This window comes from Apus apus, chromosome 15, assembly GCF_020740795.1.
Source record: "Apus apus isolate bApuApu2 chromosome 15, bApuApu2.pri.cur, whole genome shotgun sequence".
Classification (NCBI taxonomy): domain Eukaryota; kingdom Metazoa; phylum Chordata; class Aves; order Apodiformes; family Apodidae; genus Apus; species Apus apus.
The window spans coordinates 15,207,980-15,233,446 of record NC_067296.1 but is presented as its reverse complement, the minus strand read 5'-3'; the positions used below and the strand labels follow the sequence as shown (position 1 = coordinate 15,233,446).

Sequence of the window (25,467 nt, the reverse complement as noted above, 5' to 3'; positions counted from 1 at the left end):
CGATCCGTAGGACGCTGCCCTTTGCCCCGCGCGGCGGGCCGGGGCCGGGCGGCCATCTTGTGGCGGGGCGGGCGGTGTCGGCGCGGCGGCCTCGCGCCCTCCCCGCGGGCGGAGCAGGCCCGGCGGGCTGCCCCGCCGCCATGTCCTCCTTCTCGGAGTCGGCGCTGGAGAAGAAGCTGTCGGAGCTGAGCAACTCCCAGCAGAGCGTGCAGACGCTCTCGCTGTGGCTCATCCACCACCGCAAGCACGCAGGGCCCATCGTCTCCGTCTGGCACCGGGAGCTCCGCAAAGGTACGGCGGGATCGTCTCCCGGGGCGCTGCGGGGCCGGGCGGCAGCTCCCGGGGCCGCGGGGTCGCGCGCTCCTCGCGGCGGGCCCGGGGCCCCCCGAGCCGTGTGAGGCGGGAGCGGCGGGTCCCGGTGCCCGCCCGCCCTCCTCCCGCTGCCCCGGCTGCTGGGTACGGGCCGCAGGGAGGCCGGCGCGCGAGCTGCCGGGCGCGCGTGTCCCGCCGGGCGCGGGGGGAGCGAGATGGTGATCGGGGGGCGAGGGGCCGGGGCTGGGCGGGCAGCGCGGGGGTGGGAGCTGCCGGGAGCTGCCGGGAGCTGCTGGGCCGCTCGTCAGCTTCCAGATCGTGCTTTTAAGTTTTGCTTTGGGTCCGTGGTACTGGTGCAGTGTGGAGCTGCTCTGGGGGGTTCGGAGACAAGCAAAGCAAAGCGGCGGTAGAGACGGATGAAGACTGTTTGGTGGTATCGTCCAGAAACACTTTGTGCTTTCTTTCCTTGCAGAATAACTTAACTGAATTTAACTTTTTGTAATTGGTACCTGAACAGGGCACGTGAGAAAGCTGGGGAGGGGCTTTTCACAGGGGCATGTAGTGATAGGAGAGGGGGCGGTTTTAAGCAGAAAGAGGGGAGATTTAGATGAAATAGTTGGAAGAAATTCTTTGCTGTGACGGTGGTGAGACCCTGGCCCAGGTTGCCCAGGGAAGCTGTGGCTGCCCCATCCCTGGCAGTGTTGAAGGGCAGGTTGGATGGGGCTTGGAGCAGCCTGGGCTGGTGGGAGGTGTCCCTGCCCTTGCAGGGGGTTGGAACTGGATGGGCTTTAACGTCCCTTCCAACCCAAACCATTCTCTGATTCTAACCTCATACCAAGTCTGAGGGGTGGCCAGTGCCAGGGCTTATGCCCTGTCCCCAGGGCCAGCAGTGGAACCAGCCAGTGTCACCTCTGCCCTGGGTAGTGGATGGTGCTGATGAGGTTCTAGCTGGTGTCCTCCATGGGATCACTGGAGTTGCCATGGACAGCAGGTTAAGTGTGAATTTTTGGAAGATCTGCTTTGTCCTGCTGAGTAGAGAAGTGCTCGTGTTTCCTGTCACCTGTGTGTTGGCAGCCAGTGTGTGCTGGAGACAGCACCTGCCACAGCCCCTGGAAAATAGAAACTGAGGGTGTCAAGATGGGAAGAGTGGTGTGTGGAAGAAACCTCATGTCACTTTGGCACAGAATTGTCTGGAAGAATACTTGAGTCTCCACAGTGGCTTCCTCCTGCAGTGTCACTCTGTTCTGAATGAAGTGGTTCTATACCAAGGTTTTTTTTCCTGAGGTTAATTAATGAAAAACAAGTCTGTTGTTACTTCACTTGTTGGTAGAACAGCTTGTTTTAATCGTGTTTGTAAAGTTTATTCCTTAGGCAGCTTTCCTCAGAGTGGAGGTGTCAGTGTGTGCAAAAAGCATTAAGTATTTGCACTGTTTGCAAAAAGTATTAAGCTCATATTTATTTTATAAATTAATTAGAAAATGCCTGAGTAGAAGGAAAGAGATGGGGAAGGACCTGATTTGGAGGCCTCCCATTTGCCTTGGTGACATGGGAAGATGTTGAGATTGTTTTGGAGGCTAAGGAGCCAAAAACAATTTTTAAAACCATGTTAATGGTTCCAGGTGAACTAAGTGAGAAATAAATGCAAACTCTCTTTTTGTTTTTTGTTTTGTTTTGTTTTGTTTTTCCTTTCCCAGCAAAATCGAGTAGGAAACTCACTTTCCTGTATTTAGCAAACGATGTCATTCAGAACAGCAAGAGGAAAGGTCCTGAATTTACTAGGGAATTTGAATCTGTTCTTGTGGATGCTTTTTCTCATGTTGCCAGGTATGTTGCTGTGTGTTTCTACAGCTCTCTAGAGATTTGTGTTCTTGTTACACAAAGTTGAATTCCATTATGTTTTGGTTTTTTGTTTGTTTGTTTTATCCTCAGGGATGCTTGTGCCCTTGTAGCTTTACCAGCATGGGTGGTGAAACTGAATGGTTGTGACTGTTTATTAAAGTCCCATCATGAATGGCCCTTCACCCCTGTCAGAAGACTTTAAAGCTGATATTTTGGGCCCCTGGTCCAAAATTGGTCCTGCCAATTCTGAACTACAGCAGGTTTTTTCCTTCAAAACATTCCTTGCTTTACTTTGGGATGGGAATGTGGGGCACTTGCAGGCAAATATTTGTTCCAATAAAAGGAGAAAATTGGCCCCAAATGTATTTTGCACAGTTTGTCTCAGACAATATGAGAAAGATTCTTTCCAAACGTGCAGATCTTGAAATGGATGCAGCTGCTGGTTTGGAATATGCTCTCTGAAAACATAAGGAGTGTTTTTCAGCTGAATTATAATTATTTTCTAACCTTTGAACAGAGAAGCAGATGAGGGCTGCAAAAAGCCCTTGGAACGACTGCTCAACATCTGGCAGGAGAGGAGTGTGTATGGCAGTGAGTTCATTCAGCAGCTGAAGCTTTCCATGGAAGACTCCAGCAGCCCCCAGACGAAAGGTAAGAGTTTGTTGCTTCTGTTGTTGCTTTGCTGGGCTGTGAGGAGCTGGGCTCTGGGCTCCTGCCCTGAGGCTCCTGCCAGAGCTGGTCATGGAGCTTCTCCAGGGCTATCATCAGAGAGCTCTGGCTTTGGTTGAGCTTGCAGTTCCAGTTTGCAGGTGTGTTGCCTTGTAACTTGTGGCTGGCAGGAGGTCAAAGTTAAGGTAACATCTGGTTCTGTGGGCAGACAGAGCACCCCAGGGCTGCTGTTTGATGTGGGGGCAGAGGCTGCAGGGAGCTGTTGTGTCCACCTGGCAAGTTAAAGTTGTCCCACTCTAAGTCTGTGAGAGTGCCCAGCTGGGTGATTACAAGGGGTTATTCAATGTTGTCAGTGCTTTCCTTCTCACATTAATTTTTTTCTTTTGCATAGGTGGCATATTTTATTGTGATTCAGCAAGTAGTTTGTAATAATTGGAGGCTGGAATGTATGCCCAGGAGCTGGTCTGGTCTCTTACCCTATCTGATGTCATTGGGGGATGTTGTGGTTTAACCCCAACCAGCAGCTCAGCTTGTAACAGCACCCAGCTCTGGCTCTGTCTGCTGCAACACAAAGAAGGCCTGGATGGGGCTGTAGCAGCTGACACCAGGGCCCTTCCCACTCACCAGAATTCAAGTGTGACAGTCAGAAGGTATTGCCATTTTTTCCCCGAACACTGGGACACCAGCTGACCTGACAGAAGGGGATGACTCTTCCCTGCCAGGACAGAGGGCGTCTCTGCTCTGAGGGGAGACTGGAAGGTGCACAGGCTCTGTGTGAAATAGCTGGTGTTGGGGTTTTGCTGTTGTCTGGGTACAATGTAGAAAACACCTGTTTGTCACGAAAGGACAGAATTAACATGCCTGGATTCCTGTTGAACTGATCAACTGATGGTTTGAAGCTGCTGGATAAATGTTTCAGGAGAGTTCACTGTTAATCTGAACAAAATGGTGCCGTGTGTCCCAGGAGCACAGCTGGGGTGTCCTGGTGAAGTGGGAACCTGCCCTGCTCAGCCTTATTGTCCCCTGGCTGATGGTGTCAGTCAGTCCTGCTACTGTTGCCTTCTCAACTTAAAACCGTTTATACAAAATCAGACACCTTCTGAAGGATAACAGACCCTTGTTGAGGGAAACAGAAATACAAATGTATCAAGAACTGCTACTTGCTTGTTTTCATTTGATTTTTGTCTGCGTCATTGGAAATTTTAATGTAGCATCTTTGAACAGTCAAGTCCTTCCATGACTGTGGATATGGTGCTTCTCGTGTGCCTTCTGGAAGGTGGCAGCTCAGTCGGTGGCACGTGCTCAGTTCCTGCCATGGAACAGAGTTGATGGCAGAAATAATGAAGCTTTCCCTTCAGGGGTTGGAGGGGAAAGAGTTCTGGCTCTTTCTAAGCATTTTGTTCCCTGTTTTTTACTTCCTCAGTGCTACAGCTTACTGCCAGATGTTAGTTTGTCAGTTCCTTAAGGAAAATGGCATATACATGGAAATGAGCTTTGGAATACTGACATCTTATATTGTTTTAACTCTAAATGTATTCATTAAGCTTGTGTTTGCTTTCTCATTAATCTCATTTTGATTGGAACATTTCTTTTTACAAGCAGTTGAGAAGAATCACCCACTTATCTTAAAGCCTGGGAAAACTAGGTCTGTAGAGGGTTGGTGTAAAATCCTTTAGGTAATATAACCTATATAGCTGATACTTTCTTTTAATTGTCTTCATAATAAGCAGTTGAAGAAAGTCCTTGAATGTGCTGTGATGTAGGAGTGTCACCAGGTGACAGGACTAGGCTGCCACCCCCCACTCTGGTTGTGTTGGTGTTGGAAATGCTATTGCAAGAGGTGGGAGCCATGTTGGAATGTGGAGAACACCCTCAGAAAAGCAGGCAGGGACACTTCTATAAAGGTATCTGGGAATGGGCTTGGGTATAATTTTGGAACAGATCAGCTCCAGTTATGTTTGACCTAGGAGAAGCTACCAATAAATGTGTGTTGTCATGAGAACTTAATTGTGAGTAACCTACCCTCCAAGAACAAAGGGCTGGAAGAGGTGGAGGGTACACAGGACCTTTACATTCTTCTTGTTTTGTTCTTCTGGTGTTTTGTGATGGTCTTCTAGTTCCTTTAGGAAAGCTGTTTGTTGTTGTTGTATTCAATGTTTTGTCCTAAATCACTTTCCCAAAGTGCCTTTCATATAAGTTTACTTGGATCTTGCACAAATTGCTGAACCCCCGTTGCTTGGCACCTGAATCTACCGAAGATTAGTTAGAGTTGTAGTTACAGTTATGCAAGGCTTGTTTTTTCTGGTGCAGGTTGAGGATGGTAGCCCTGCCAACAGGAGTTTCTGCTCATGCAGCTTATCACACACTTGTGTGTTCAACTGTCAGAAAAGGCATGTGTTGCAGCTGTGCTGAGACTGATAAATCCTCATCTGAATTAAGGACAGTTTGTTTTGAAAAAAAACCTGAACCCTTTGTGCAGTTTCCTCCAATGAGAATCACGGAATGGTCAGGGTTGGGAGGGACCTCTAGAGATCATTGAGTCCAGCCCCCCTGCCAGAGCAGGACCACCACAGAATCCAGGGCAGGTCACTCAGAAACACATTGAGGGGTTTTGAAAGTTTCCAGAGGAGACTCCACAACCTCTCTGGGCAGTCTGTTCTGTCACCCTCACAGTAAAGAAGTTTTTCCTCATGTTGGGATGGAACTTCCTGTGCTGTAGTTTGCATCCATTGCCCCTTGTCCTGTCACAGGGCACCACTGAACAGAGACTGGCCCCTCCTTGACACCCACCCTTCAGATATTTATAGTTATTAATAAGGTTCCCCTCTCAGTCTTCTCTAGACTAAACAGCCCCAGGTCTCTCAGCCTGTCCTCATCAACAGGTTTTCCAGTCCCTTAATCATCCCTGTAGCCTCTGTTGGACTCTCTCCAGTAAATCCCTGTCCCTTTTGTACGGGGAAGCCCAGAACTGGACACAACACTCCAGATGTGATCTCACCAGGGCAGAGTAGAGGGAGGAGAGAACCTCCCTTGACCTGCTGGACACACTGTTCTTAGTGCACCCCAGGATGGCACTGGCCTTGTTACTAAGCTCCTGACCACGTGGAGTGGCTGCTGCTTGAGTGTGGAGATGAATGCAACCAAGTCCTCCTGAGAGAAGATAATTTTATATTGCCTTGAGATTAAAGAACCCCACACATAAACCCACTGTAAAAACAGAGCAAAGTGAAGAGCTGCAGATGTTCATGCACTTACCTTCTTCAGTCTTTCCAGTCCAGCTCACTTTGTCCTGCTCAGACAGAAAATGCAATGAGTTCTGGATCATCTGTGTTAGGGCAAGTGTAATGCTGTGTCTCAGGCTGGACCAGCTGGCAGCAGGCAGGGAATGGTTCTCCAGCAATCTGAGTCCCAGTCCTTTCCATTTTCCCTGCTGTGTCTGCAGCCCTGCCTGCTGCTGTTAATTGGCGTGTTTGTCCTTTGGAGGTTAATTACTGCATGAGAAGTACACACCAGTGTGTTGTGTTGGGCTGTGTAGCTGTCAATGCTTTTTGGCCACTTTGTCCTCTGCAGAGCTCCATCTTTAGCTCCTGTCTTTTGCAGACCTGAGCGGGTATCAGATGTTTTTCTTGTTGATCTGGTATTTTACCTGACTGGAGTCAGATGATGAAGTACTCTCTTACACCAGTTACATACAAAACTTAGACTGTACCTTTTCCCAGCCTAGATAACTTTGCTCTAGCACACATCAGAAATTCACAGGGTTTAGGATAACTGTTCCATGGGCTGCTTTGCCTTCCATGAAGTTCATATGTTCTCCAGCAGAGATGTTTGTGTCTGTCTCCCAAAAGCCTTTCAGCTTTTCCCCCACCGGCAGGATGTACGCACCAATGACTTGCCATTAAAATGAAGCTTTATCAGACATGTCCCAGCACAAAGTTCTGCATTTAAGGACAGACCTTGCTGTGTGCCTCCTTGTGACTGATTTCATTTTGAATCAAGAGTGATGTTGGATTTTCCTGTGAATGGAAGTATAGACAGGCTCCTTCCCGTATCTCCATGATTGTCGGCAAGACTTGATTCCATGACAGAGATCTTCTCAAGGCCCTGTCCAAGCTTTCTTACAAATTACCCTGACTCTTACTAATTTTGGTGGCAAGTCTGAAGAATAACCTGCTTTTCTCTGAAGGCTCTGTACCTTAGTCAAAGGCTGCATTAAAACTTCTGACTTATTAAATAAACTGGTCCCTTTTGAGCTGAGGGATGCTGCACTGAGGTTCCCTCAGCCAACGCTGCCTTTCATGAAATCCTTCTCTGAACCGTCACATGTTACCTGCTCTGCCTGTTGCTATTGTTGCTGTCACGTCTTAGAGTTTCAGTTCTACAGAGCTGCCCTGAAGTCTTTATTTTGATGGAAGAGTGGAATGTTGAATAACCAGCAGTTATTTAGTTAATTTGGGGACCACAGTGTGTATCTACTTGGTGCAGAAAGATAACTTGAAACTCTTCTGTCCTCATGTGTCCTAGCATCAATGCTTCATTTCTGCAGGTAGAAATTCTTACCTGAGTGCATGGTGTTAGCCAGAGGACCTGAGCAGGGTTGAAGACCTGGCATTTATTGGCAAATTAAAACGTTTCTTGCCTTTCCTCCTTTCAATGTCAGAGGCACAGAGATGGATGCAGCACATACTGCTGACATGAAGACTCTGTCCTTTCCTTGCATGTACAGGGGTTCTTGTCTGGGGAAAATCAACCTTTCATTGCTGTTTTGCATGTGAGTGTATGGAATATGGTGCCACCTTAGAGTCCAACTGTGAGCATCCTCTTCAGAGAGTTTATTCATCAAAGCATCTGGTAGAGTTACTTTGAAGTAGAGATAGTGAAGGTGGGCAGATCCAAATGATTTGCTTGTGTGTCTCCTCAGTTGCAGAGGAGAAGAAGTCTTTAAAGCGGACTTTTCAGCAAATCCAAGAGGAGGAAGATGATGATTACCCCGGGAGTTACTCGCCCCAAGACCCCAGTGCTGGGCCCCTGCTGGTAGGTGAGGGGGTTGCGAGGGGAGTTGTTCTGGAGCCACCTCCTGTGTGGGACAGCCACAAGGTGGAGCTGCCAACAAGTGAAAAATGCTTCTAGTGGGGACCTTCCCTTGGGGCTTAAGGAGTCCATGTGAAATGGAACAGACTCTTTTATCGTACTGAAACACTGTGCCACCTCTGGGGGATTTCAGGTACTCCACCAAGGTCTGAGGGGCACCACCAGTAAAGGGTCTTGAAGGACTGCTAGACAACAAGCAGTATTTAAAATTCTTGCCAAGATCAGTGTGTAATCTCTCAAACCCCAGGTTGCAACACAGGGGAATCTTAATTATTTTTTTGTTGGCCGTCTCTCCCCGTGAGCTATTGCAAAGCTTAACCTTTGATAGCTTTGTGTGAGGCTGTTAGGAAAACCAGCTCAGAAGACTTTTTTTTGGAGGCTGACGTGTTAATGGTGTGGAAATAGTAGGAATGAAATAGAGGATCATTCTGACCGTTTAAGGCCACAAAATGAACATATATTAAACCATTGTCCATTTGAAAAGGATAAAAAGATGTACAATACATCTAGTGGACTGTAAACGTTGAAACATCTAAATAAATAACAGTTGTCAAGGAAGAAAGTGAATTGTTGTTTTTACCCCCAGATGCCTTCCAGCTTATGGTTTCTCTTGATGATAATCGTTGTGTTTGTTACTGTTGGAAATCATGAGCAGTTTACAAAGAAGTTGTAAATATTAGATAATGGACTTCTTTGTTTTTCAGATTAAAAAAATATTTATTTTACTTTTTCAGTGCTTTTATTAGTTTTTGAACAAGTGAGACATAGTTTAGTGGTGGTGTTCACAGTGCTAGTGTTCCAGTTTCAGAAACCTCCCATTAAAATGTCAGTGTTTTTTAAAACAAAGAACAAGAAAACCCACTTTTTCTTCCTGTTCAGGGAGTCTCTTTTTCTAATTTTTTTAACCTTTTTTTCAACAGTGAGGAAACATGGTGTGTCAGGGGAGGTCCTGTTAAGCCTGTCCTCACCCACATCTTTCAGCTAGGGTACATTTTGGGTGTATTGATAGAAGCTGACATTTTTCCTGGCTGCACTAAAGCCAGCTGAGGGCTGGAGCCGAGGGGCTCGGTGGGGCCCAGTATAATTCAGGGGGCAGTGTGCTTCCAAGGAGCCAGCTGGGCTCAGTAAGGACAGCAGAGGCTTCCCAAAATCAGGACCACCTAAAGCTTGCTGTGACAGGGATAGCTTTCATTGTCACCAAAGCCTGTGATAGGTCACCAGTTATGGAATTCTGTATCTTATAACAGTGAAAATCTGGCACAATTTAGTTTGAATTGACACGAATTTGGTTTTGTCTCTTTTTTCCTCTGTCAGAATGCACTTCTGGAAGGGAACAAAAGGTGCACGTGTGCAGCTGCTAGTGCAAGAGAAAGTGTCAGGGATACTCAGCTAAAGGGAGAGTCCTGGTTTGGTGCAAAACAAAGGGCTGGTGGTTGTTTCTCAGACTGGTGTGCTTATGTACTTAAATGTGTTAAGTGATCACTTCTCTTAATTGGCATGGGGAGTTTTCTGCTAGAGTCTTGAAAAAGATGATCCTACTGTAACTATGTCTAAGTTCCTAAACACTGGGATATTTAGAACTCAGTGAGTACTCTGTGTTGGGAAGCAACAGTTTAAAAAGTACTCAAAGAAAATACTTCAAAAATGGTTTATTTCTGAGGTCAGTGCTGTGGCCACATCCACAGGAAATGGCATAAAAGTTCCCTGGGTTTGATGTTAGCCACCTTGTCTTGTAGACTGAGGATCTGATCAAAGCCCTCCAAGACCTGGAAAATGCAGCATCAGGAGATGCAACCGTGCGGCAAAAAATCGCCTCCCTGCCTCAGGAAGTTCAAGATGTTTCATTACTGGAGAAAATTACAGGTATGGAACTGGAAGATGAATGAGCATGGGTCCAAAGAATTACTTGGAAATGAAAGGATTTTTTCTTTAAATAATCACAATGGGTGTTGGAGTGAGTTCCTGCTTTTGTGCCCTTGTTCCTGAAGTGGTTTTAATTTGGAACTTATTGTGAACTGTCATTTATTCAGTCCTTTATAATATATTCTTACAGTGTACAGCTGTGGAGACTAGTATGCAGTTCATAGGTTTACCTGTGCTGATACCTTAGGAGTTATTCAGAGAAATAGCAATTAAAAAGTGCACACCATGTTTGAATGTGAAGAGCAGCTGATCTGGGTAGCTGAGTTCTGAAAGTAGAGCCTAAACTTTTAGCTTAATTAACCTGTTTATGGAGGCTGACTTCACAGATTTATGTCCTCCCACTCCCCTAGGCACTGACATCTCTGGGAGGACAAAATGCAGTCCATCATGTCAGTGTCTGAAAAGTGCCCTTGGTGGGTTGTTGGTCCTGCCGGGTTCCTGCGCATCCCCTGCGACAGGAACTGATTTTCCTGCCGAGCCAGAAGCCTGTGAATGTGCTGTTCTAGTGCCTGTGCCCGGTGAATGGCAGCCCTCGTGTCAAGGACAGGAAGTGTTAGACTTTGTCCTCTGAATCCCCCCCTTTGCACGCAGACAAGGAGGCCGCCGAGCGCCTGTCGAAGACGGTGGACGAGGCGTGTCTGCTGCTGGCCGAGTACAACGGGCGGCTGGCGGCCGAGCTGGAGGACCGGCGGCAGCTGGCGCGCATGCTGATCGAGTACACCCAGAACCAGAAGGACGTGCTGACGGAGAAGGAGAAGAAGCTCGAAGTGAGTACTGGTTGCATGGGTCTCACCAGACCCTCCTGCTTGATTCCTCATCTGTGTTTCTCTTAGGGGAGGTGGTTTCCAGGCATTATCTTCAGGTTTGGAGCAAAATGGGTAGGAGAGTGGTGTGAGAAGCCTGGAGAGGGCAGATCTGTTCTGATGTTCATTCAGGCTGGTGTGTTTTAATACACGAGGACATGTCTCCATCCCTGGAGGTGTTTGAGATGTGTAGATGTGGTGCTTGGGAACATGGTTCAAGCATTGGACTTGGCAGAGTTGGGTTATGGTTGGACTCAATGTTCCAACCAGAACAATTCTGTGATTCTGTGACATGGAAGGTCCAGAACTCCATACTTCTTAAGTAAAAATAGGCTCACCTAACCAAGTTTCTTCAGGTTTTTTTGTGAAATCTACAATTTCAAAAGAATCAACCTTCCTTTGCCATAATTAGGTGGGGGTTTTTATTAGTTGTCCTTTTGTTATTCTTTTCCTTATGGAAAAGGGTCATCTCCTCTGCCTCCCCAGTTCCTACTTGATAGGGGGATGCAATTTAACCACAATCTCCTGGTGTCCGTCCTCAACAGCCACTCTTCCCTACAACTTTGGTGATGAATTGTAAATGGGGCTGATTCCAAAGGATGGTGGTAGTTTCCTGCCCAGCTCCCGTGGGCAGGGAGGGCAGGACCTGTACATTGTGACCCCACAACGGGGCCTGAGCCCCACCTGCTTGTGGGCGAGCACAGGGGCTGCAGCAGCCAAGCCCTTGAGTTGAAGTGCTCTTTCTTGGAGTATGTTCTTTCAGCACCACATCTTGGGACTAGTGGGGAGGTTTAATTAGTGCTGGTGGTTGTGTGTCACTGCCATCTGCTAAACTGCCCCTTGGCGGCACGTGAAGGGCTTCCTGGGCACTGTGGGCTGCTGGTTGTGATGAGCAGCTGCTGCTGGGGGACAGGGTTGCTCTAGAGTACAAGGTCTTCTGGAAGGAGACTGTACTCTAGCAATTGCAGGCTATTCACTGTCATGATGAACCCCATCCTCTGACAGCTAGACAACACTGTTTAGAGAAAAAAATAATTCTGAGTGTTTTCTTTGTCATGTGTGTTTATGCTGGTGTTTCTCAATGTCTTGTGACTGAACTTGCTGCTTTTTCAGAGCGACTTTTTTCCCAGATCAGCCAGACAAGTGCTGATTCTACATTTGGAATTAGAGTGGATAGTTAATAATTCTGTTTGCTTGTTTAGCTTGAATTTCTTCAAGGATAACATCTGTCTTATGACTGAATCATTAAAAAGCACTTTCAGACATGGAAATGAAGGATGCTATAAAACGCATTCTGTTTGGCATCTGACTTATTTGCTGGATACTAGAGGAAGTACTGGGTCGGTTTTTTGTCTGTGCTGAAACAAGGACACCTGTCTAGTAGAGACGTGTGTGTGTGTATATATAAAAATACATAAATTATAGACATATTGCTGGTTACTTTAAAAAAAAAAAACAACAAGGAATAGGTAGCAAAAATGCTGCACAGGAATGTTTTAAGAAGCCCCCAAAAATCCATAAATTTGAGTCAGTTTAAGACTGTGAAATCAAGAAATTCACAATGACAACATTAGTCTCTAATGCATTAGCTGAAATTTTGTGACAATTGTGTTGTTTTTTGGTTTGGAAAATATCCTTTAGGTAAGGAATGTTACTTGAAAATAGTTACTCTGGCAGGGGCAGAAATGCAATCCTGAAAAATAACTGGTTCACTGGCTGAGCTGCTTTGTGGGTAGGAATAATCCTGCTGAGGGCAACAGGACAGGTTTTTTGCCTTCCATCCAGTATAAACACGTTATTTGATGCGCTGTAAACTAAAGAATGATCTCACTAAATATCTGCATCTTCTTAAATATCCGTTTGGGTGAGCAGCTTTTCATGCTGCTGACAAAGCCAGGTGGCTTTAGTTCTGTAGAAATCTAAAATGACTTGCAGGAAATGCCACTCCAGCTCTTACTGAACATGAAGGAACCGTTCATGTTGGTGTCAAATCTCAGCCAAGGGGTGTTGCCTGATGAAAGCATTCCATTGTTGTGGAGTTGTGGAGGGTTAATAAATAGTGGAAGATGTTGGTTGCAGATATGGCAGGCCACATCTGCTTATCAGTTTTGTTTGAGCCTTTGATGTTGCTAAGCCTGCATTTCTCTTTGTAGTGCCCACGAGCATTTTAATAGAAGGATCTGAGGTTCTTGTAGCAATTAAGAATGTATTAAAAAAACAAAAATATTTACTCAGGCAAGGACTGAAATAAGAAAATAATCTAATCTTGCATATCTTCTCATTGTATGCTTTGCTCTCTTAAGGTGTGTTTCCAGAATCGTTGGTACTATTGCCTGTAAATTTTTTTTCTGTTGTGAAGTCATCTTCCTGACCCTCAGATGAGATGGTTTTAGCTAGAAGATGAATTGTTTACTTTTCTGTACTAATGTAGCCAAAGCTGCTAGTTGGGGAAGGGAGTTTATTGACACAGGGCTTTGCTTCAAGATGTAGAAATGTCCAATTTGGAAATAATTCTTGATATTTTTTGCATTTTATTTATTCACAAATCAAAGTCTTTCACTCTGATAGCAATGAAAGCAGCTAATCTACAGCTTTTGAAAAGCAGCTTTTGCAGTCTAAAGAGCTGCAGTTGTTTACTAATCCTATTAATGCTGTCCCTCCTGAAACACAGCAAATTCTCCAAACATAGACAGAAACTCAGTGTATTTATGTCTAGTGGGCTGATGCTCAAAATACTTGGCAATGTCAAAGTCCTGCAACACAGTACTCTTGTCCTCAGTTGCAGAAAAGCTGTTTAATTAAGGGACAATATCCTGAGGAAGGTGGCTTTAGATAATTAATTACAGTCAGCATTGATACATGTTGGTGTGAGCAGGGACTGGAGCACCCAGGGGCTGAGAGGCACTGGAGATTTGAAGGGAGAAAGCTGGCACAGAGCCTGCAGATCACAACGTATGGACAAGCTCTGCTTTTAGGGCAGCAGTTCTAAAACCAGGAAGTGTAATGTTTAGGATTGCTTTGTCCAGGCCTGGGGCATTGTGATATTTTGATGGTAGTCTAAAAGTGTTTAGAAGGAGAAGGTAGAATTTCTCTAGTTCTGACAACCTGCTGCAAAGCAACATCAGCTGCACCAAAGCTGGTGCTGAGCAGCCTAGGGCAAGGCAAATATTTTTAGGGGTAAATAGTCCTTAGGTTAACTTACTGAAAAGTACAGTGGAAAAGGCAGTTCAACATCTGAATGCTGGATTTCTTTTTAAGCAGTGCTTCATCTCAGGTAGTTGTTGTGAGCTTAATCCTGCAGCTGCTGCATGGTCCTCCATGGCCTGGCTCAGAGGTCAGCCAGGACTTCCAGAGTAGTAGGTGTCAGGAAATAAAATCCATTTTCACACAGGCATAGAAACAAGACCTGGTGTTTCCATAGGAATGAGATAAGGTGTCTTCATCTCTCATGAGCATTTAACTTCCCATGAAAGTTCTCTGCTTTGTGTTATTTTTGGCCATGACTGCCCTGTTACAATCACTGAGCACAACCAGCTGGGGAGGGCTTTTGTCCTTCAGCTCCTGAGTCTGCAGAACTTCAAGGGGAAGGATTGTGTTTTGAAGTTGGTGCACTCTGACTGTGTGGCAGGCAAGTGGAAAAAATCCAGGGAATCAATTTGTGTAAAGCTGAAAGGCAGGGGGGAGGTACCTGGGAGACCATTGCCTTGTTGGTGTTCCAGGTGACTGTAAAATGAAGTTGACTAAATAGATGGGACTAGAACCAAGTGGAAGTAGTGCAGAAAATAGGACATTATGTGGCAGCTTTATGGGTATCTGAAATACCTACAGACAACAGAAAATGTGGAGTAAGTGGCAGGAGAGTTATTTTAATCTAACAGGGAGAAGAAGCAAAAAAAATTAGAGAGGAGAATGTGCATTCACAATATTTGTTTTGATTTGCAGTCAGTGATGCTGAGTTCTTCTCCTGCCCTCCAAGTATCTTCTGTGCCTGCCTTTGTAAAAGGTGACATGAGGAACATACTGTAGTACATACAGCTTGTGTGCATAGTACAGAACAGCCTTGGGGTTGTTCTTCATTATCCAAGAAAAAAAAAAAACAACAAACAGAAACGCCCCTTACTGTCCTAATCTTGATGGGCTGTATCTGAGTGTTCTGTCAGGATGTAAGATGAGGGCTTATGTGTGCTGTTCTGATACTCACTGAGCAACAACGTGATTCTCCTTGCTTTAGAAAGCAGTTAATTTGGGGTAATTTTTTCCTAACACCCTTCACATCGATCATTTCTTATAAATACAGTGTCACTGTGAAATTCTTCTAACATGTCTTAATGGGTGTGTTTTAAAAGTACTTTAGAGAGGTTAAGTTAGCAGCAAAAGCTAAGGAATACCTAATCCACCTGCTCTATAAGTGTTGTGTATTTAATGTTTGAAATAGAGATTTCAGATGACCATACAAACATCTCACTGCCAAACCTCTGGCTTCACTATGTTCTCTTCTCAAATTTGTGTTGTTTTTTTTTTCCTTGATTTGTGTGGTCCTTTACTTCCCTACATCTGGCTCAAGCTAAAGCCCATCAGAACAGAAAGTGACTGGTCTTCCTGTCTCATTAATGAGATGTTTTCAATAGGTGCAATGGCTGTGAGGTCCTAGGGCACGTTACCCCACGGGGGGGGACAGAGTCCAGTGAGGTGCTGAGCTGCAGGAAAATGGAGCCCATGTGGGTGTAGCTTGGGAAGCAAGGCAGGCAGCAGCCTGGGGATGGGTTCCCTGTCACGTTGGTTGCTGTCAGGTCTATGATGTTTAGCTAGGCTTCCTTTGGATGGAACACCTCTGTCAGAAGCCTTTGGTGGTGTTTAATTTCTTTCAAGAACTGAGTGTCAGACTCTGCCACTGTGGGTGCAGAATGCTGCACACTGACAGGGAATCTTGATGAGCAGAAGCATTTGTATGGCACAGCACCAGCTTTTTCTGTATCCTCCTGAAACTCCTGCTTAAAGCAGTCTAAAGGAGTGCTTAAAGGAGTCTAAAAGAAGCAAATAGCATCCAAATACTATAAATCTTGATGAAAGCCAACTATGCAGCGAGGCAGTTAGCTAGGCACACGAGTACAAACTCAGACCTCAGACAGCAGTGTTTCTTTTAAGTGCACTTCAGAATTTTCAGCTTTACAGAGTGGAGCCACCTTATGCAGAATTCTGCAAGGAGCAGTTTCAGCATGGGATGGGCCACCTGAACAATGGTGTAAATTGCTTCCAGAGCCCTGCCTTGCAGAGCATGGACACAGCCTGGATTGTGGGGAGAGCCCCTGAGCCTGGAAGAGGGTTGTGCATCTCCACTTGTGTGTATTCCCACCTGGAGCTGAGGTGTGTTCCTGAACACCAGTCAGCACAGTGGGCACCAGGGCAGGTGGGAAGTGTTAAGCCTGCAGGAGACAGTGCCCTGACCCAGCCTGTGTGTGTTGGAGCTCTCCAGGAAGTGTCCATCCCTTCTAGGAAAGCTCCCTTCCTGATGGCTGCCTCCGAATGCCATTTACATTCCTCAACTTACTGATGTTTTTCTGAGCCAGAAGTTCTTAATGGTTCGAGGCTCTTGCTGCCTTTTCCTTGTGAGTGGTTTGTTTCCTCTCTTTTTTAAAATTGTTTTTTTTTTATTTAACAGACAGGATTCAGGCCTCACTGCTTTAACAAAAGCTCTAGTGTGCACTAGTGAAGGCTTGCACTGACCTGCCAGTAGGGTAGAATTCCTTAGAATTGAGCAGATGTGGTTCTCAAAGTGAGTGATTTGATTGTTTTTCTTTGTCATCGTACATGTACACAAGTCTCTGTTCAAATTGAAAAGAATTAGCAGTTCAAGTGGTATTTGAGGTATTTTCTTGGCCTATGCTTGGAATTTCCACCTTCTACCCATTTATCAGGCTTGGAGGGCTTGCCAGCTGCCTTGCCCTTCTTGACTTCTTTCCTATCTCTAGAAAGAACTACTGCAGCAAAAAAACCTGCCAATATTCACTTTTGACAGAGTTTGGCATTCTGGAGAAGGTGCTGCCCTTTCTTTCCTGGCATAGTAATCCATCACTCCCTGACAATGGCCTGTATTATGATTTTTTTGATTTATTTTTTTTAAGGCAGTTTCTGGGGGTGGCAAAAAGCAGACTCTGAATCCAGCCTCTTCCACCTTTTATCTGTCAGCATTTGGAATGTGTGTTTTCCTGGGTTGATTTGCTGTCCTCATAATGTGACTTTCCTGACACGTTTCCCTGTATGTATTTCCCCAAATGGTATGACAGGGGATGTGGCTGCATTCTTATTTTGATCCTGAGTCTTCCATTAAAACACAACAAATCCTCACAATCTGAATTTTTTTGGGTGCACCTTCTCCTGAGTTTTTGTTTTGCTCCTCTAGGCTGCAGAACATTTCACTGCAGTTTATGAAGCTGGTAGAGCTTTGTTTGAGCTCTGTTATTTCAGTATATATCCTCTGTACATTAACAGAAGTGTTTGGTTATGATGGTGTGTTAGCTCACTGAGCCTCATCAAAGGATTTCAGTTTGAAATAGGCTGTTAAAGGACATTCTTATTTGGTGCTGGCAGGAAATTTATGAAATATATTCATAGAGCCATTCCAGGCATAGGGGTATTCTGAGCTGTTGCAATTGACTGCTGCTCTCACTATTCTAATTCAAAGTAATGAAACACAAAAGGTGTAAACTCATTGCTTGTAACCCTGCAGGAACTGCTCTGCTTTGATACTTGGAGAAGGTGAAGAGAATTTCCATCACCGAGAAGGTTAGAAAGACTGGATTAAAGTTGTAAACTCTTCAGAAAGATGTTTTGATAAAATGTGTGTCTAGTTTTATTTGATCTTCAAAGATAATCTTTTGTTCTCTGGTAAACTGTTCTCTTTGCCAAATAATTAAGAAATTAAAAGTAAGATAATACCACAAGTGACTGCAGGAAGCAGAGCTTTTTCGGAAGCTCATTGTTTCCTGCATTCTGGAGATGCCATGAAAGTATGTCATGCTTGGCTGGGTAAAGACTGCTGCATTCTGAAAGAAATTGTGTTACTGTTTTTCTATTACTTCAATAACTGTCTTCTACATCGATGTTTAGAATCACAAAACTTTGCAAATTACATAAACATCAGTCTTCAACTGAGAACAGAGAACTCAGATGTGTGTTGGTCTGTCTTTTGGTTTCAGGGTCCAAACTCTTCCTCTCTCTCCAGTGAAATACTAGGCCCTGTTACCTGGTGTCTCTAGTGCAGATTTCTGCAGGTGGATAGATGTTTCTTACTGCACTTCTAGTGCTCGATCCAAACCTCATTTGTGGAAAAAAACCTTGCAGGTTTCCTCTTCAGGAATGTACCGTTTTCCTCCCTTTGCAGTAAAATTCTGAAAATCTAATTGACTGTATTTTGTGTGGTTTCAGTCCAGTGTGGAGGTGTCTTGTTGAGATGCAGTGATCACACATGTATTTCTGTGGGGTTTGACACCCAGAGTCGTGGTGCAGCTGCTGGGGTTGCTGTCATGGGCTGGGAAACAGTGCACAGGAACTTGGTTTTGATTTAATGACTTGAAAATTGGATTGTCTAAATATTCAAAACTGCTCAAGCTTGAAGAAAATGAGCATTTTAGCAGCATAGTAATAGATCTGGGCCAGCTGAGGTGTCTGAGGGAGGCTCTGTCAGTGTCCCTCCTCCAGCAGCAGCTGCAAATCACAGCCTGGGGAAGTGCATAGGAACAGAGCAGCTGTGCAAGGACTCCTCTCTCAAATACTCCATCCGGGCCCAACGGGTACAGGTTTGGGAGCATTTGACATAGATTCTGTTAAAGTAACAGAGGGCAGGATTAGTGGGCCCCTAAGGATGCCAAAGGCTGTGATGGCAGGGTCTGCATCATGCCAGTGGCTGCTCAGAGAACCAGTGCCTGGCCACCTCCCCTCAGCACCTTCACCTGGAAGATACTCCTGGCTTAAGTAAAAGCCCTGTTAATTAACCTGTGCTTAATCTCCATTCTCTTGTCTCTTTTCCTCAGGAATATAAACAGAAGCTTGCTCGGGTAACCCAGGTCCGCAAGGAGCTGAAATCCCACATCCAGAGCCTTCCAGACCTGTCCCTGCTGCCCAATGTCACGGGAGGTCTGGCTCCTCTGCCATCTGCTGGTGACCTGTTCTCAACAGACTAGAACAAACGGTGTCCCCCAGTTTCCACTGTTACCAGCAGAAGTAAGAAGACTCTGGTGTTGACTGGAAACCCAGTCTTCCAAGCTCTACAATAGGAAGGAACTTGCAGACCCTGCTTTCAACTCTTGGCTGCTGATGCTCCCCCTCTCTGGGGTGCACTGGCTCACAGGGAGGGGAGGAGGAAGAGCGAGTGTTTGTGAGCTCTGAAGGGAGTGGGGATAGTCTGTCTAGGCAAACTTTTCTCATATTTTTCCATACTCTTTAGTTGCTGTTTGCTCTTAGCACTTGTTACCCCCACAAAAGGTATGAGAATCATGTACATAGCTACCTGGAAAGCTTTCAAAGAAAGGTTGAGCATATATTGTTTTTCTCTGTAAAAGTATTGTATTATTTCTGAGTAAGTCTTGTCTGGTTTAGTTTGGTTTCTGAACCTCATCTCTGAGAGCAGCAAGTAGAGTGGGGATGTGTGTGTGCAGGCACTGTGCCATGCCAGGGAAAGGAGGAGGCATCTTCTGAGCAATGGTACAGGGAAGTATTTTCTGGAATCTGCAGTTCCTCACACTGGTGGGGCTGACGTGAAGATGGTTCCTATTGAAACATAAATTGAAAGTCACCACAAGCAATAAAAATAAGCAGCTTTTCTTTGTGAATTAGAGAGAGCTTCATAATTTACACTCTGCTGAGCAATGCAGAACTGGCTTTTGCTTACATGAGAGTGGAAGTAAATTTTGTTCTATCTACCTTAGATTTATACCACATTTTTCCTCTTCATTGTACAGAATTAGATGGTCACAGGAGCTTTGGTTTAAAAGACTGAGAGGTTGGGATGGGTTTGGCAGCTGGTGAGATCCCAAGGACAGGCACTGTCTGATCTGCTCTGAGGATGGTTACATTGAAAATACTATTCTATAAATTCTCTCCGTAGCTTTAGTGAAGGTGTTTGATGAACAGAAGTTAAATGTGGTATAAAAGCTTATTTATATAGAAAATAGACCCTTATATATGCACATGTTCTGTATGCACATGTACCATGTCCATGCATGTAGATATGAGAAGGATGTACTTAATTTTGTGTCACGGATTATTGTGAGTTGATTTTTATAATCAGGAAAAGTGAGGAAAAAGAAAAGAAAGCAAATTTAAAATGCTCATAATTCCATTCAGTTGCTGGCTAACGTTTTAGCTGCTATGGATGTAGTTACATTTCAGTTTGTGTGTTAGGTCTAACAAGCTGGACTCTGATCACTGAAAACCATTCCAATTTGGATAACAATTCTCTTTAAATTTAGCACCTCTCACTATAAAACATTTTAAGTTTCTGGAAACACTTGATCTGGCAGTACAGGTTTTGTAACAGAGGCTGCAATTAGATGTGCTGCGTTTGTGCCTCCCTCTAGTCTTAAGCTGCTGTTGTCAAAGACGTGAGAGGAAACCTACAGAAATGCAAAGCTTGTTCTGCAGCCTCATTAATTTATTTTACAGGGTATTCAGTAGCCTATTCAGTTAAAACAAGTCATACAGCATTTTTTGGTCATTATGTTGTTAAGAAGCTCACATCCCTTTCTTACTGACACTTCCTTTTGTCCTTTTTTTAAAGCTCCTTGCACCCTTCCTGCCCAGCCAAGAAATGTGTTTTTCTCTTTAGTTCACAGGAGATTTTCCAGTGGCAGAACTATTCTTTCCATTAATTGGTTTGGTTGTGCAGCCTTTAATGGTCCAAGCATTATTCAGATAAAGCACTGTACATTCTCTTTGCTTTTGCCAAAAATGAAAAACAAAACCCCACCAAACCTTGAAGACCCAAACCAAAAGACTCCTTTCTGTCTTGTCTCAGCTCATGGAGTTACCCTGGGGCTGTTTTAACCAAGAATTACTTTGACCATTGATTGAATGTGTAGCCATTGTAGGACAAAAAAGCTGTCATAAAAAATGTAGACTAAATGTGTGGACATCTCACGCTGTTTGTTGGGCAGATCTTCTGTGAGAGAGTTGTATGTCCTCTTTTTTTTTTTTTTTAATTGAAATGTTTTGGGTTGTTTGTTTTTGGTTTTTGTTTGTTTGGTTTTTTTTCCAAATATATGTGTGTGTTTTATTTTGCTTAATTTAAATGAAGTCTTGTGGTTTTTAATTTTATTTGGTTTACTTTTTGGGCAAAGGGCATCTGATGAACTGGGTGACATTCTCTCAAGGTTAAGCAGATTTCCCCAAGGTGTGTCTTTTTTTAACAAAAGCTTAAAAACTGTATATGAATTGATTTAGGAATTAATTTAGACATATAGGCTGTCATTTGTGACAGCAGTATATTCTGAAATGTCTCATAGATATCTATTTTTGAATAAAGAGGGTGTCATTGAATAGTAGTGACTTTACTTTATTCCACCAGGGAGGTGTTGCCCTGGCACACCGTGGGTTTTGTTGGGGGATTTTGCCCTTGGAAGTGGGAAGCAGTGGAGTCTCATGGGACTGTGTTGAGGCACAGCCACCCCTTCCTGACAGCTTAGGAGCCAAATCAATGTGCAGTGTTCTTGGGCTGTTACTGCAATGAACAAAAATGAAAAATGCCCCCCTGCACCAGCCCCTGGCTGGAGGGGCACAAGGTACAGAAGACCAGCTTCTTAACTGATACGTTGATTTAGGTTGTAAGGGGAACATGTAAATTGACATTCTTAAAGAAAACAAAGATAAGCCAAACCTGAAAGCCAGGAGCGTGGCTTTCCAGTACAAGCATCAAGAGCTGCTGCTCCAGCAGGATCTCTGATCTGCATCTCGAGGCCTTTCTGCTTCAGAGGGGGGAGGGTCTTCACTTCCCCCTGGGGTTCATCCTCTTAGAGGTTTTGGGTGCGCTCAGGGATTCTTCACTCCAATTAACCACTCTGCAATGGTCTCTTTGGGCAAACATAGTCATTGTTTCATATGCCTTGGAAGGGATCTGTAAGGCTGCTTGCATTTTTATACCAATGTACAGATCTCCCTCCAAAGAGGCTGTACCTAGTGCTGCTTTCACAGGGGCGCATAGGGGGTTGATGTGCAGCCCTGGGTGAGCAGGAGGGAGGCTGGTGGGATCCCTCCAGTGAAAAGCCACCTTTGAATTGTGTTTGTAGCAATTGGAGGGAGGTTTTCAAAGGCATAAAATGTGACTAGGTACTGGTTGTCCTTTCTTGCCTTTGAGAATCTGAGGTGTTTTGTTTTGTCTTGTTTTTAAGAACTGAAGCAAACGCCTCTGAAAACCACTTGACACCTGGGCAGCTTTCTGTGAGTGAACTGCACTGGTGTGTCCTGCCACTGCAGCTGGTGCTGTGCTACAGACTCAGAGCTCAGGCCAGGTGTTGATATGTTCTCTGGTCAGTTCTAAACTTGATGTACATTTATCTGTAAGATTAAACAGAAAAGGTATAAAATGCACCTCATGAAACATCGCGGCAGACGAGGGGCTGTGGTGGAGCGAGGCTGGGACACCTGTTTGCCAGGGATTTCATGTGCTTTTGGGGCAGTGCCAGGAATCTGCTGCCTTTTCCCTGTTTGATCTATGTGACAGTTTGTAAGGCTGGGGCCCACCAAGTTTCTGAGGACTAGACGTGCTTTGGAGGTTTTGGGATAAACAAGCAAGGACAGTGAGCCAGGAGAACTGGGAAGCTTTGGAAGCCTTGGCAGCTACTGCAGTGCAATGATAAAGTGTTAGCACTGAAGTGTTGTTTTTGTACCATCTTAGAGAGCAAATTCTTGTCTCCATAGCCAAGTAAATTGGAAGTGACGTTTGCATCAGTGGTGTACGAAGCAGAGGGATAAAAATGTTCCTGTTAAAATACAGCAAGAGTCTCAAACTGAAAGCTTTGTGGTGGCTTCACAGTGCAGGAGGCTGGTTGGACAGTGGGGAGGGTTGGGGGAAGAAGGAAGCTGGCTAGGTTGAGCAGCACCTGATTTGGAAAGGTTTGACATTCCTGCAGTTTTGGATTTTGCAGCTTCCTGCTGCTGCAAGAGGCTGGAGGAGCAGGGGGACCTGCCAGGCCATGGGAGCCCTGGGGAGGGTCCTGCTCAGGGCTTCTCCAGCAAGCCCAGGAGCAAATAAGCTTCTTTAAGGTATTATATTGTGAAAGCAAGGTCTTGTGGAAAGAGGATTGGAAGGAAATGGGTGTGAATTACAACATAAATGCCTTTGTGTCTTCCAGAGAGCTGCTGCAGCCTTTCCCTTCCTCCTTGTCCTCTTTTTCCACTTGCAGGAATGGTGTGAAAAGTCTGCTGGAAGGCAGAGTAGATTGAAAATAGATGGGGGGGGGGATTTTAAAGCCAGATGCACCTGGCTTTAAAATGCCCAGTACAGGGATGGAGAGGGTGGGAGGGGGAGGGTGTGGAGGTGGGCCTGACCTGGGGAGGGGGGCAGCAGTGGAACATGCCCCAAGTCCTGTGCTTGGCATCTCCTTGTTGCTGAACTGCCCATCTTCTGCCACATGGATCAGCAAGGCAGCCATTCCAGGGAGTTGATGAGACATCTGCCACTCTAATCAACACAGCAGATGACAAACATCTCCCCTGCTGCAGTCATCAAATACGGTTTTGGAGCTACTTTTCTGCTGGCCAGAAAATGGAGGCAGAATTGTGTATTAACAGGACACCCAGTTGTGTTCTCCCTGAATCTGCCATATGTATTTCTGGCAGAGTTAACTAGGAAACATTTTTCCTCACCTAAAACCATCTAAGTGTCTTCAGTTTTTCTAATGCTCTGGGGTGAGGGAAACTTAATATTTGTCTTGGGAGATTGAGCATCTTCAGACAGATCTTTAGTTGTGATCAGCCACGCTGCCAGCAGCAGCAGGAAACCCCAGATCTCCTGGGGCTGTGGAGCTGTGGCTGCTGTGGGTTTGGGGAGGAACCTGGTGGCAGAAGTGCTTCAGATCCCCTGCCCAGAGGCGGCAGCAAGCTGCAGGGGACACTGCTCTCCTGTCCCTGGGTGGGCAGGGGAGCTCCAGGGGAGAGGATTCCTGCCATGCAGCCCTGGCAGGGAGATGTTCATCCAAGGTAAGGGAAGGCTTTGGGCACAGCCGTGCCCAGCCAGCAGCCAGGGACAGGCCCTGGGCAGCCCCCATGAGCCTGGATGCTCAGGATTGACTGCAAATCATGTGCTCCTGTTTCCCTCCGTGCAGGGACTGATGTTGCAGCCTGGCCAGGGCACTGTGGTACCTTGTGGTGCTGCTGGGATGCATTAGTGTGAGGATCAGAATAAATCACAAGCAGGTTTAGGATTTGTCTTTGCTATCTGGGAAGAGACAAGCAGTTGACTGACACCATGCCCCTCTGCTGCAAGCACCTGGCAGGCTCTTACCAGTCTCCTCACTGGTTTGTCTGTGGGAGTCCAGCCTGGGCAGGAGTGGGGCAGGGTGGGACTGAAGCCCCTGGGCTGGGCTGGTGGGCTGCTCCCTCCTGGGGGTGCCTGGAGGGGTCAGGCAGCACAGAAGCTGTTGGAATTGTGACTCGGTGGCCACGCTGAAAGAAGTGTCTCCATGGTGTTTATTGCACCTCCCATGGTCTTGGAAAAGGGGGATTGGCTTCCCATGGGAGCTTTGGCCAGCAGGGTGTTACGATGTGCCTTTCCTTGCTGACTGGTGCCTCAGTGAGTTGGTTCAGTTGAGTGTAAAAACATGTTTGTGTGTGAGGAGAAGGAGGGGGAGTTTTGGAGAGGTGCTGGGATTTGAAAATCCCACGGAATTGGACTTTTGTGTGCTCTGATTTATGGCACTTTGTTCTAGTCTCGATCCATCAATGAAGGTAAGTTAAAGGTCCTCAATTCTAAAATGAGTTTGCAGCCACTTTTTGGCAGGTCAGCATCCCCGGCGAGCTGAGCTGCACAAACAGCCTCTCCTTGCTGCGGCACTTGGGCTAATGCTGAATTACAGATCCTCTGTGCAGTTGATGCTGTAAATATTTAACTTATAATTTATTGCAAGAGTGCCAGAGAGTCTCACAGACGTGGCACAGTTCAGCACAGGGTGGCACAGGGATGTGTGTGGGGAGGGAGTCCCCAGGCTGTGGTGGCTGATGGTGCCTGTTCTGCCCCACGGTGGCTCCAGACCAGTCGTACTGCTCCCGCAGTCCTTAAAGGGTGACTAAGAGGGTGTGTGGGGCAAACACCTGTGGGCTTGGCAGAGGTGCCTGAAGTAATTAATCAGGCTCCTCAAACGGGCTGGGAGCAGGGGGTGGTTGTTGGATAATGGGAGAGAAACCAGCCCCATAGAGGTGGACCCCAGAGCCCAGCCAGGAGGCAGCCTCTGGAGCCTCACGAGCCCGTTTCTCCTGGCAGCAGCCTTGCTCTGCCGAGCCTCAGATGGATGGGAGTGACCTTCAGAAATAGCTGTGCTAATGTTTATTTTATCAGGACCCAGCTTCGAACTAGAGGAGCTGCCGGTTATTTTTAAACCAGGCATTGAGCAGCTTGAAGCCTGGCTCAGCAGAGCTGTGTGTAACAAATGCTCTTGAAAGCAAGGCTGTGCATCATGGCTGGCGCTGAGGAATGTTCCCGACAGGGGAGGCAGCGCTGGGTTCCTGCTGTTAACTCCTTCAGGCACTGCTGGGGCTCTCAAGCTCCTGGGGCTTGTCTGGGGGGTTGATGCTGCCTGAGCTGGGGGCTGTGGTCCCCAGCACTCACTCTCCAGCCTGCAGG

General features: G+C 45.9%; 1 protein-coding gene across 2 annotated transcripts; it reads left to right on the top strand.

The window, feature by feature from the left end:
* The first annotated feature begins 37 nt into the window (after window positions 1–37).
* Window positions 38–21,170, top strand: RPRD1B (regulation of nuclear pre-mRNA domain containing 1B). Of its 2 annotated transcripts, XM_051632890.1 has the most exons (8): window positions 38–291; window positions 2,007–2,136; window positions 2,669–2,802; window positions 7,742–7,854; window positions 9,648–9,774; window positions 10,426–10,601; window positions 17,365–17,420; window positions 18,668–18,758. In XM_051632890.1, exons 1-7 carry the CDS (start codon window positions 141–143, stop codon window positions 17,395–17,397), a joined length of 864 nt encoding a protein of 287 aa, XP_051488850.1. In that variant the 5' UTR covers window positions 38–140; the 3' UTR covers window positions 17,398–17,420; window positions 18,668–18,758. The 2 variants fall into 2 exon arrangements, with proteins under 2 accessions (XP_051488850.1, XP_051488849.1); XM_051632889.1 differs by lacking the exon at window positions 17,365–17,420 and having other exon boundaries at window positions 18,668–21,170.
* The last annotated feature ends 4,297 nt before the right edge of the window (window positions 21,171–25,467 follow it).

Coding starts and splice junctions, on each gene's coding strand:
- RPRD1B (XM_051632889.1), top strand. CDS start 141: ATGTCCTCCTTCTCGGAGTCGGCGCTGGAGAAGAAGCTGTCGGAGCTG. Junction 292..2,006: donor GCACCGGGAGCTCCGCAAAG/GTACGGCGGGAT, acceptor TTCCTTTCCCAG/CAAAATCGAGTAGGAAACTC. Junction 2,803..7,741: donor CAGCAGCCCCCAGACGAAAG/GTAAGAGTTTGT, acceptor GTGTCTCCTCAG/TTGCAGAGGAGAAGAAGTCT.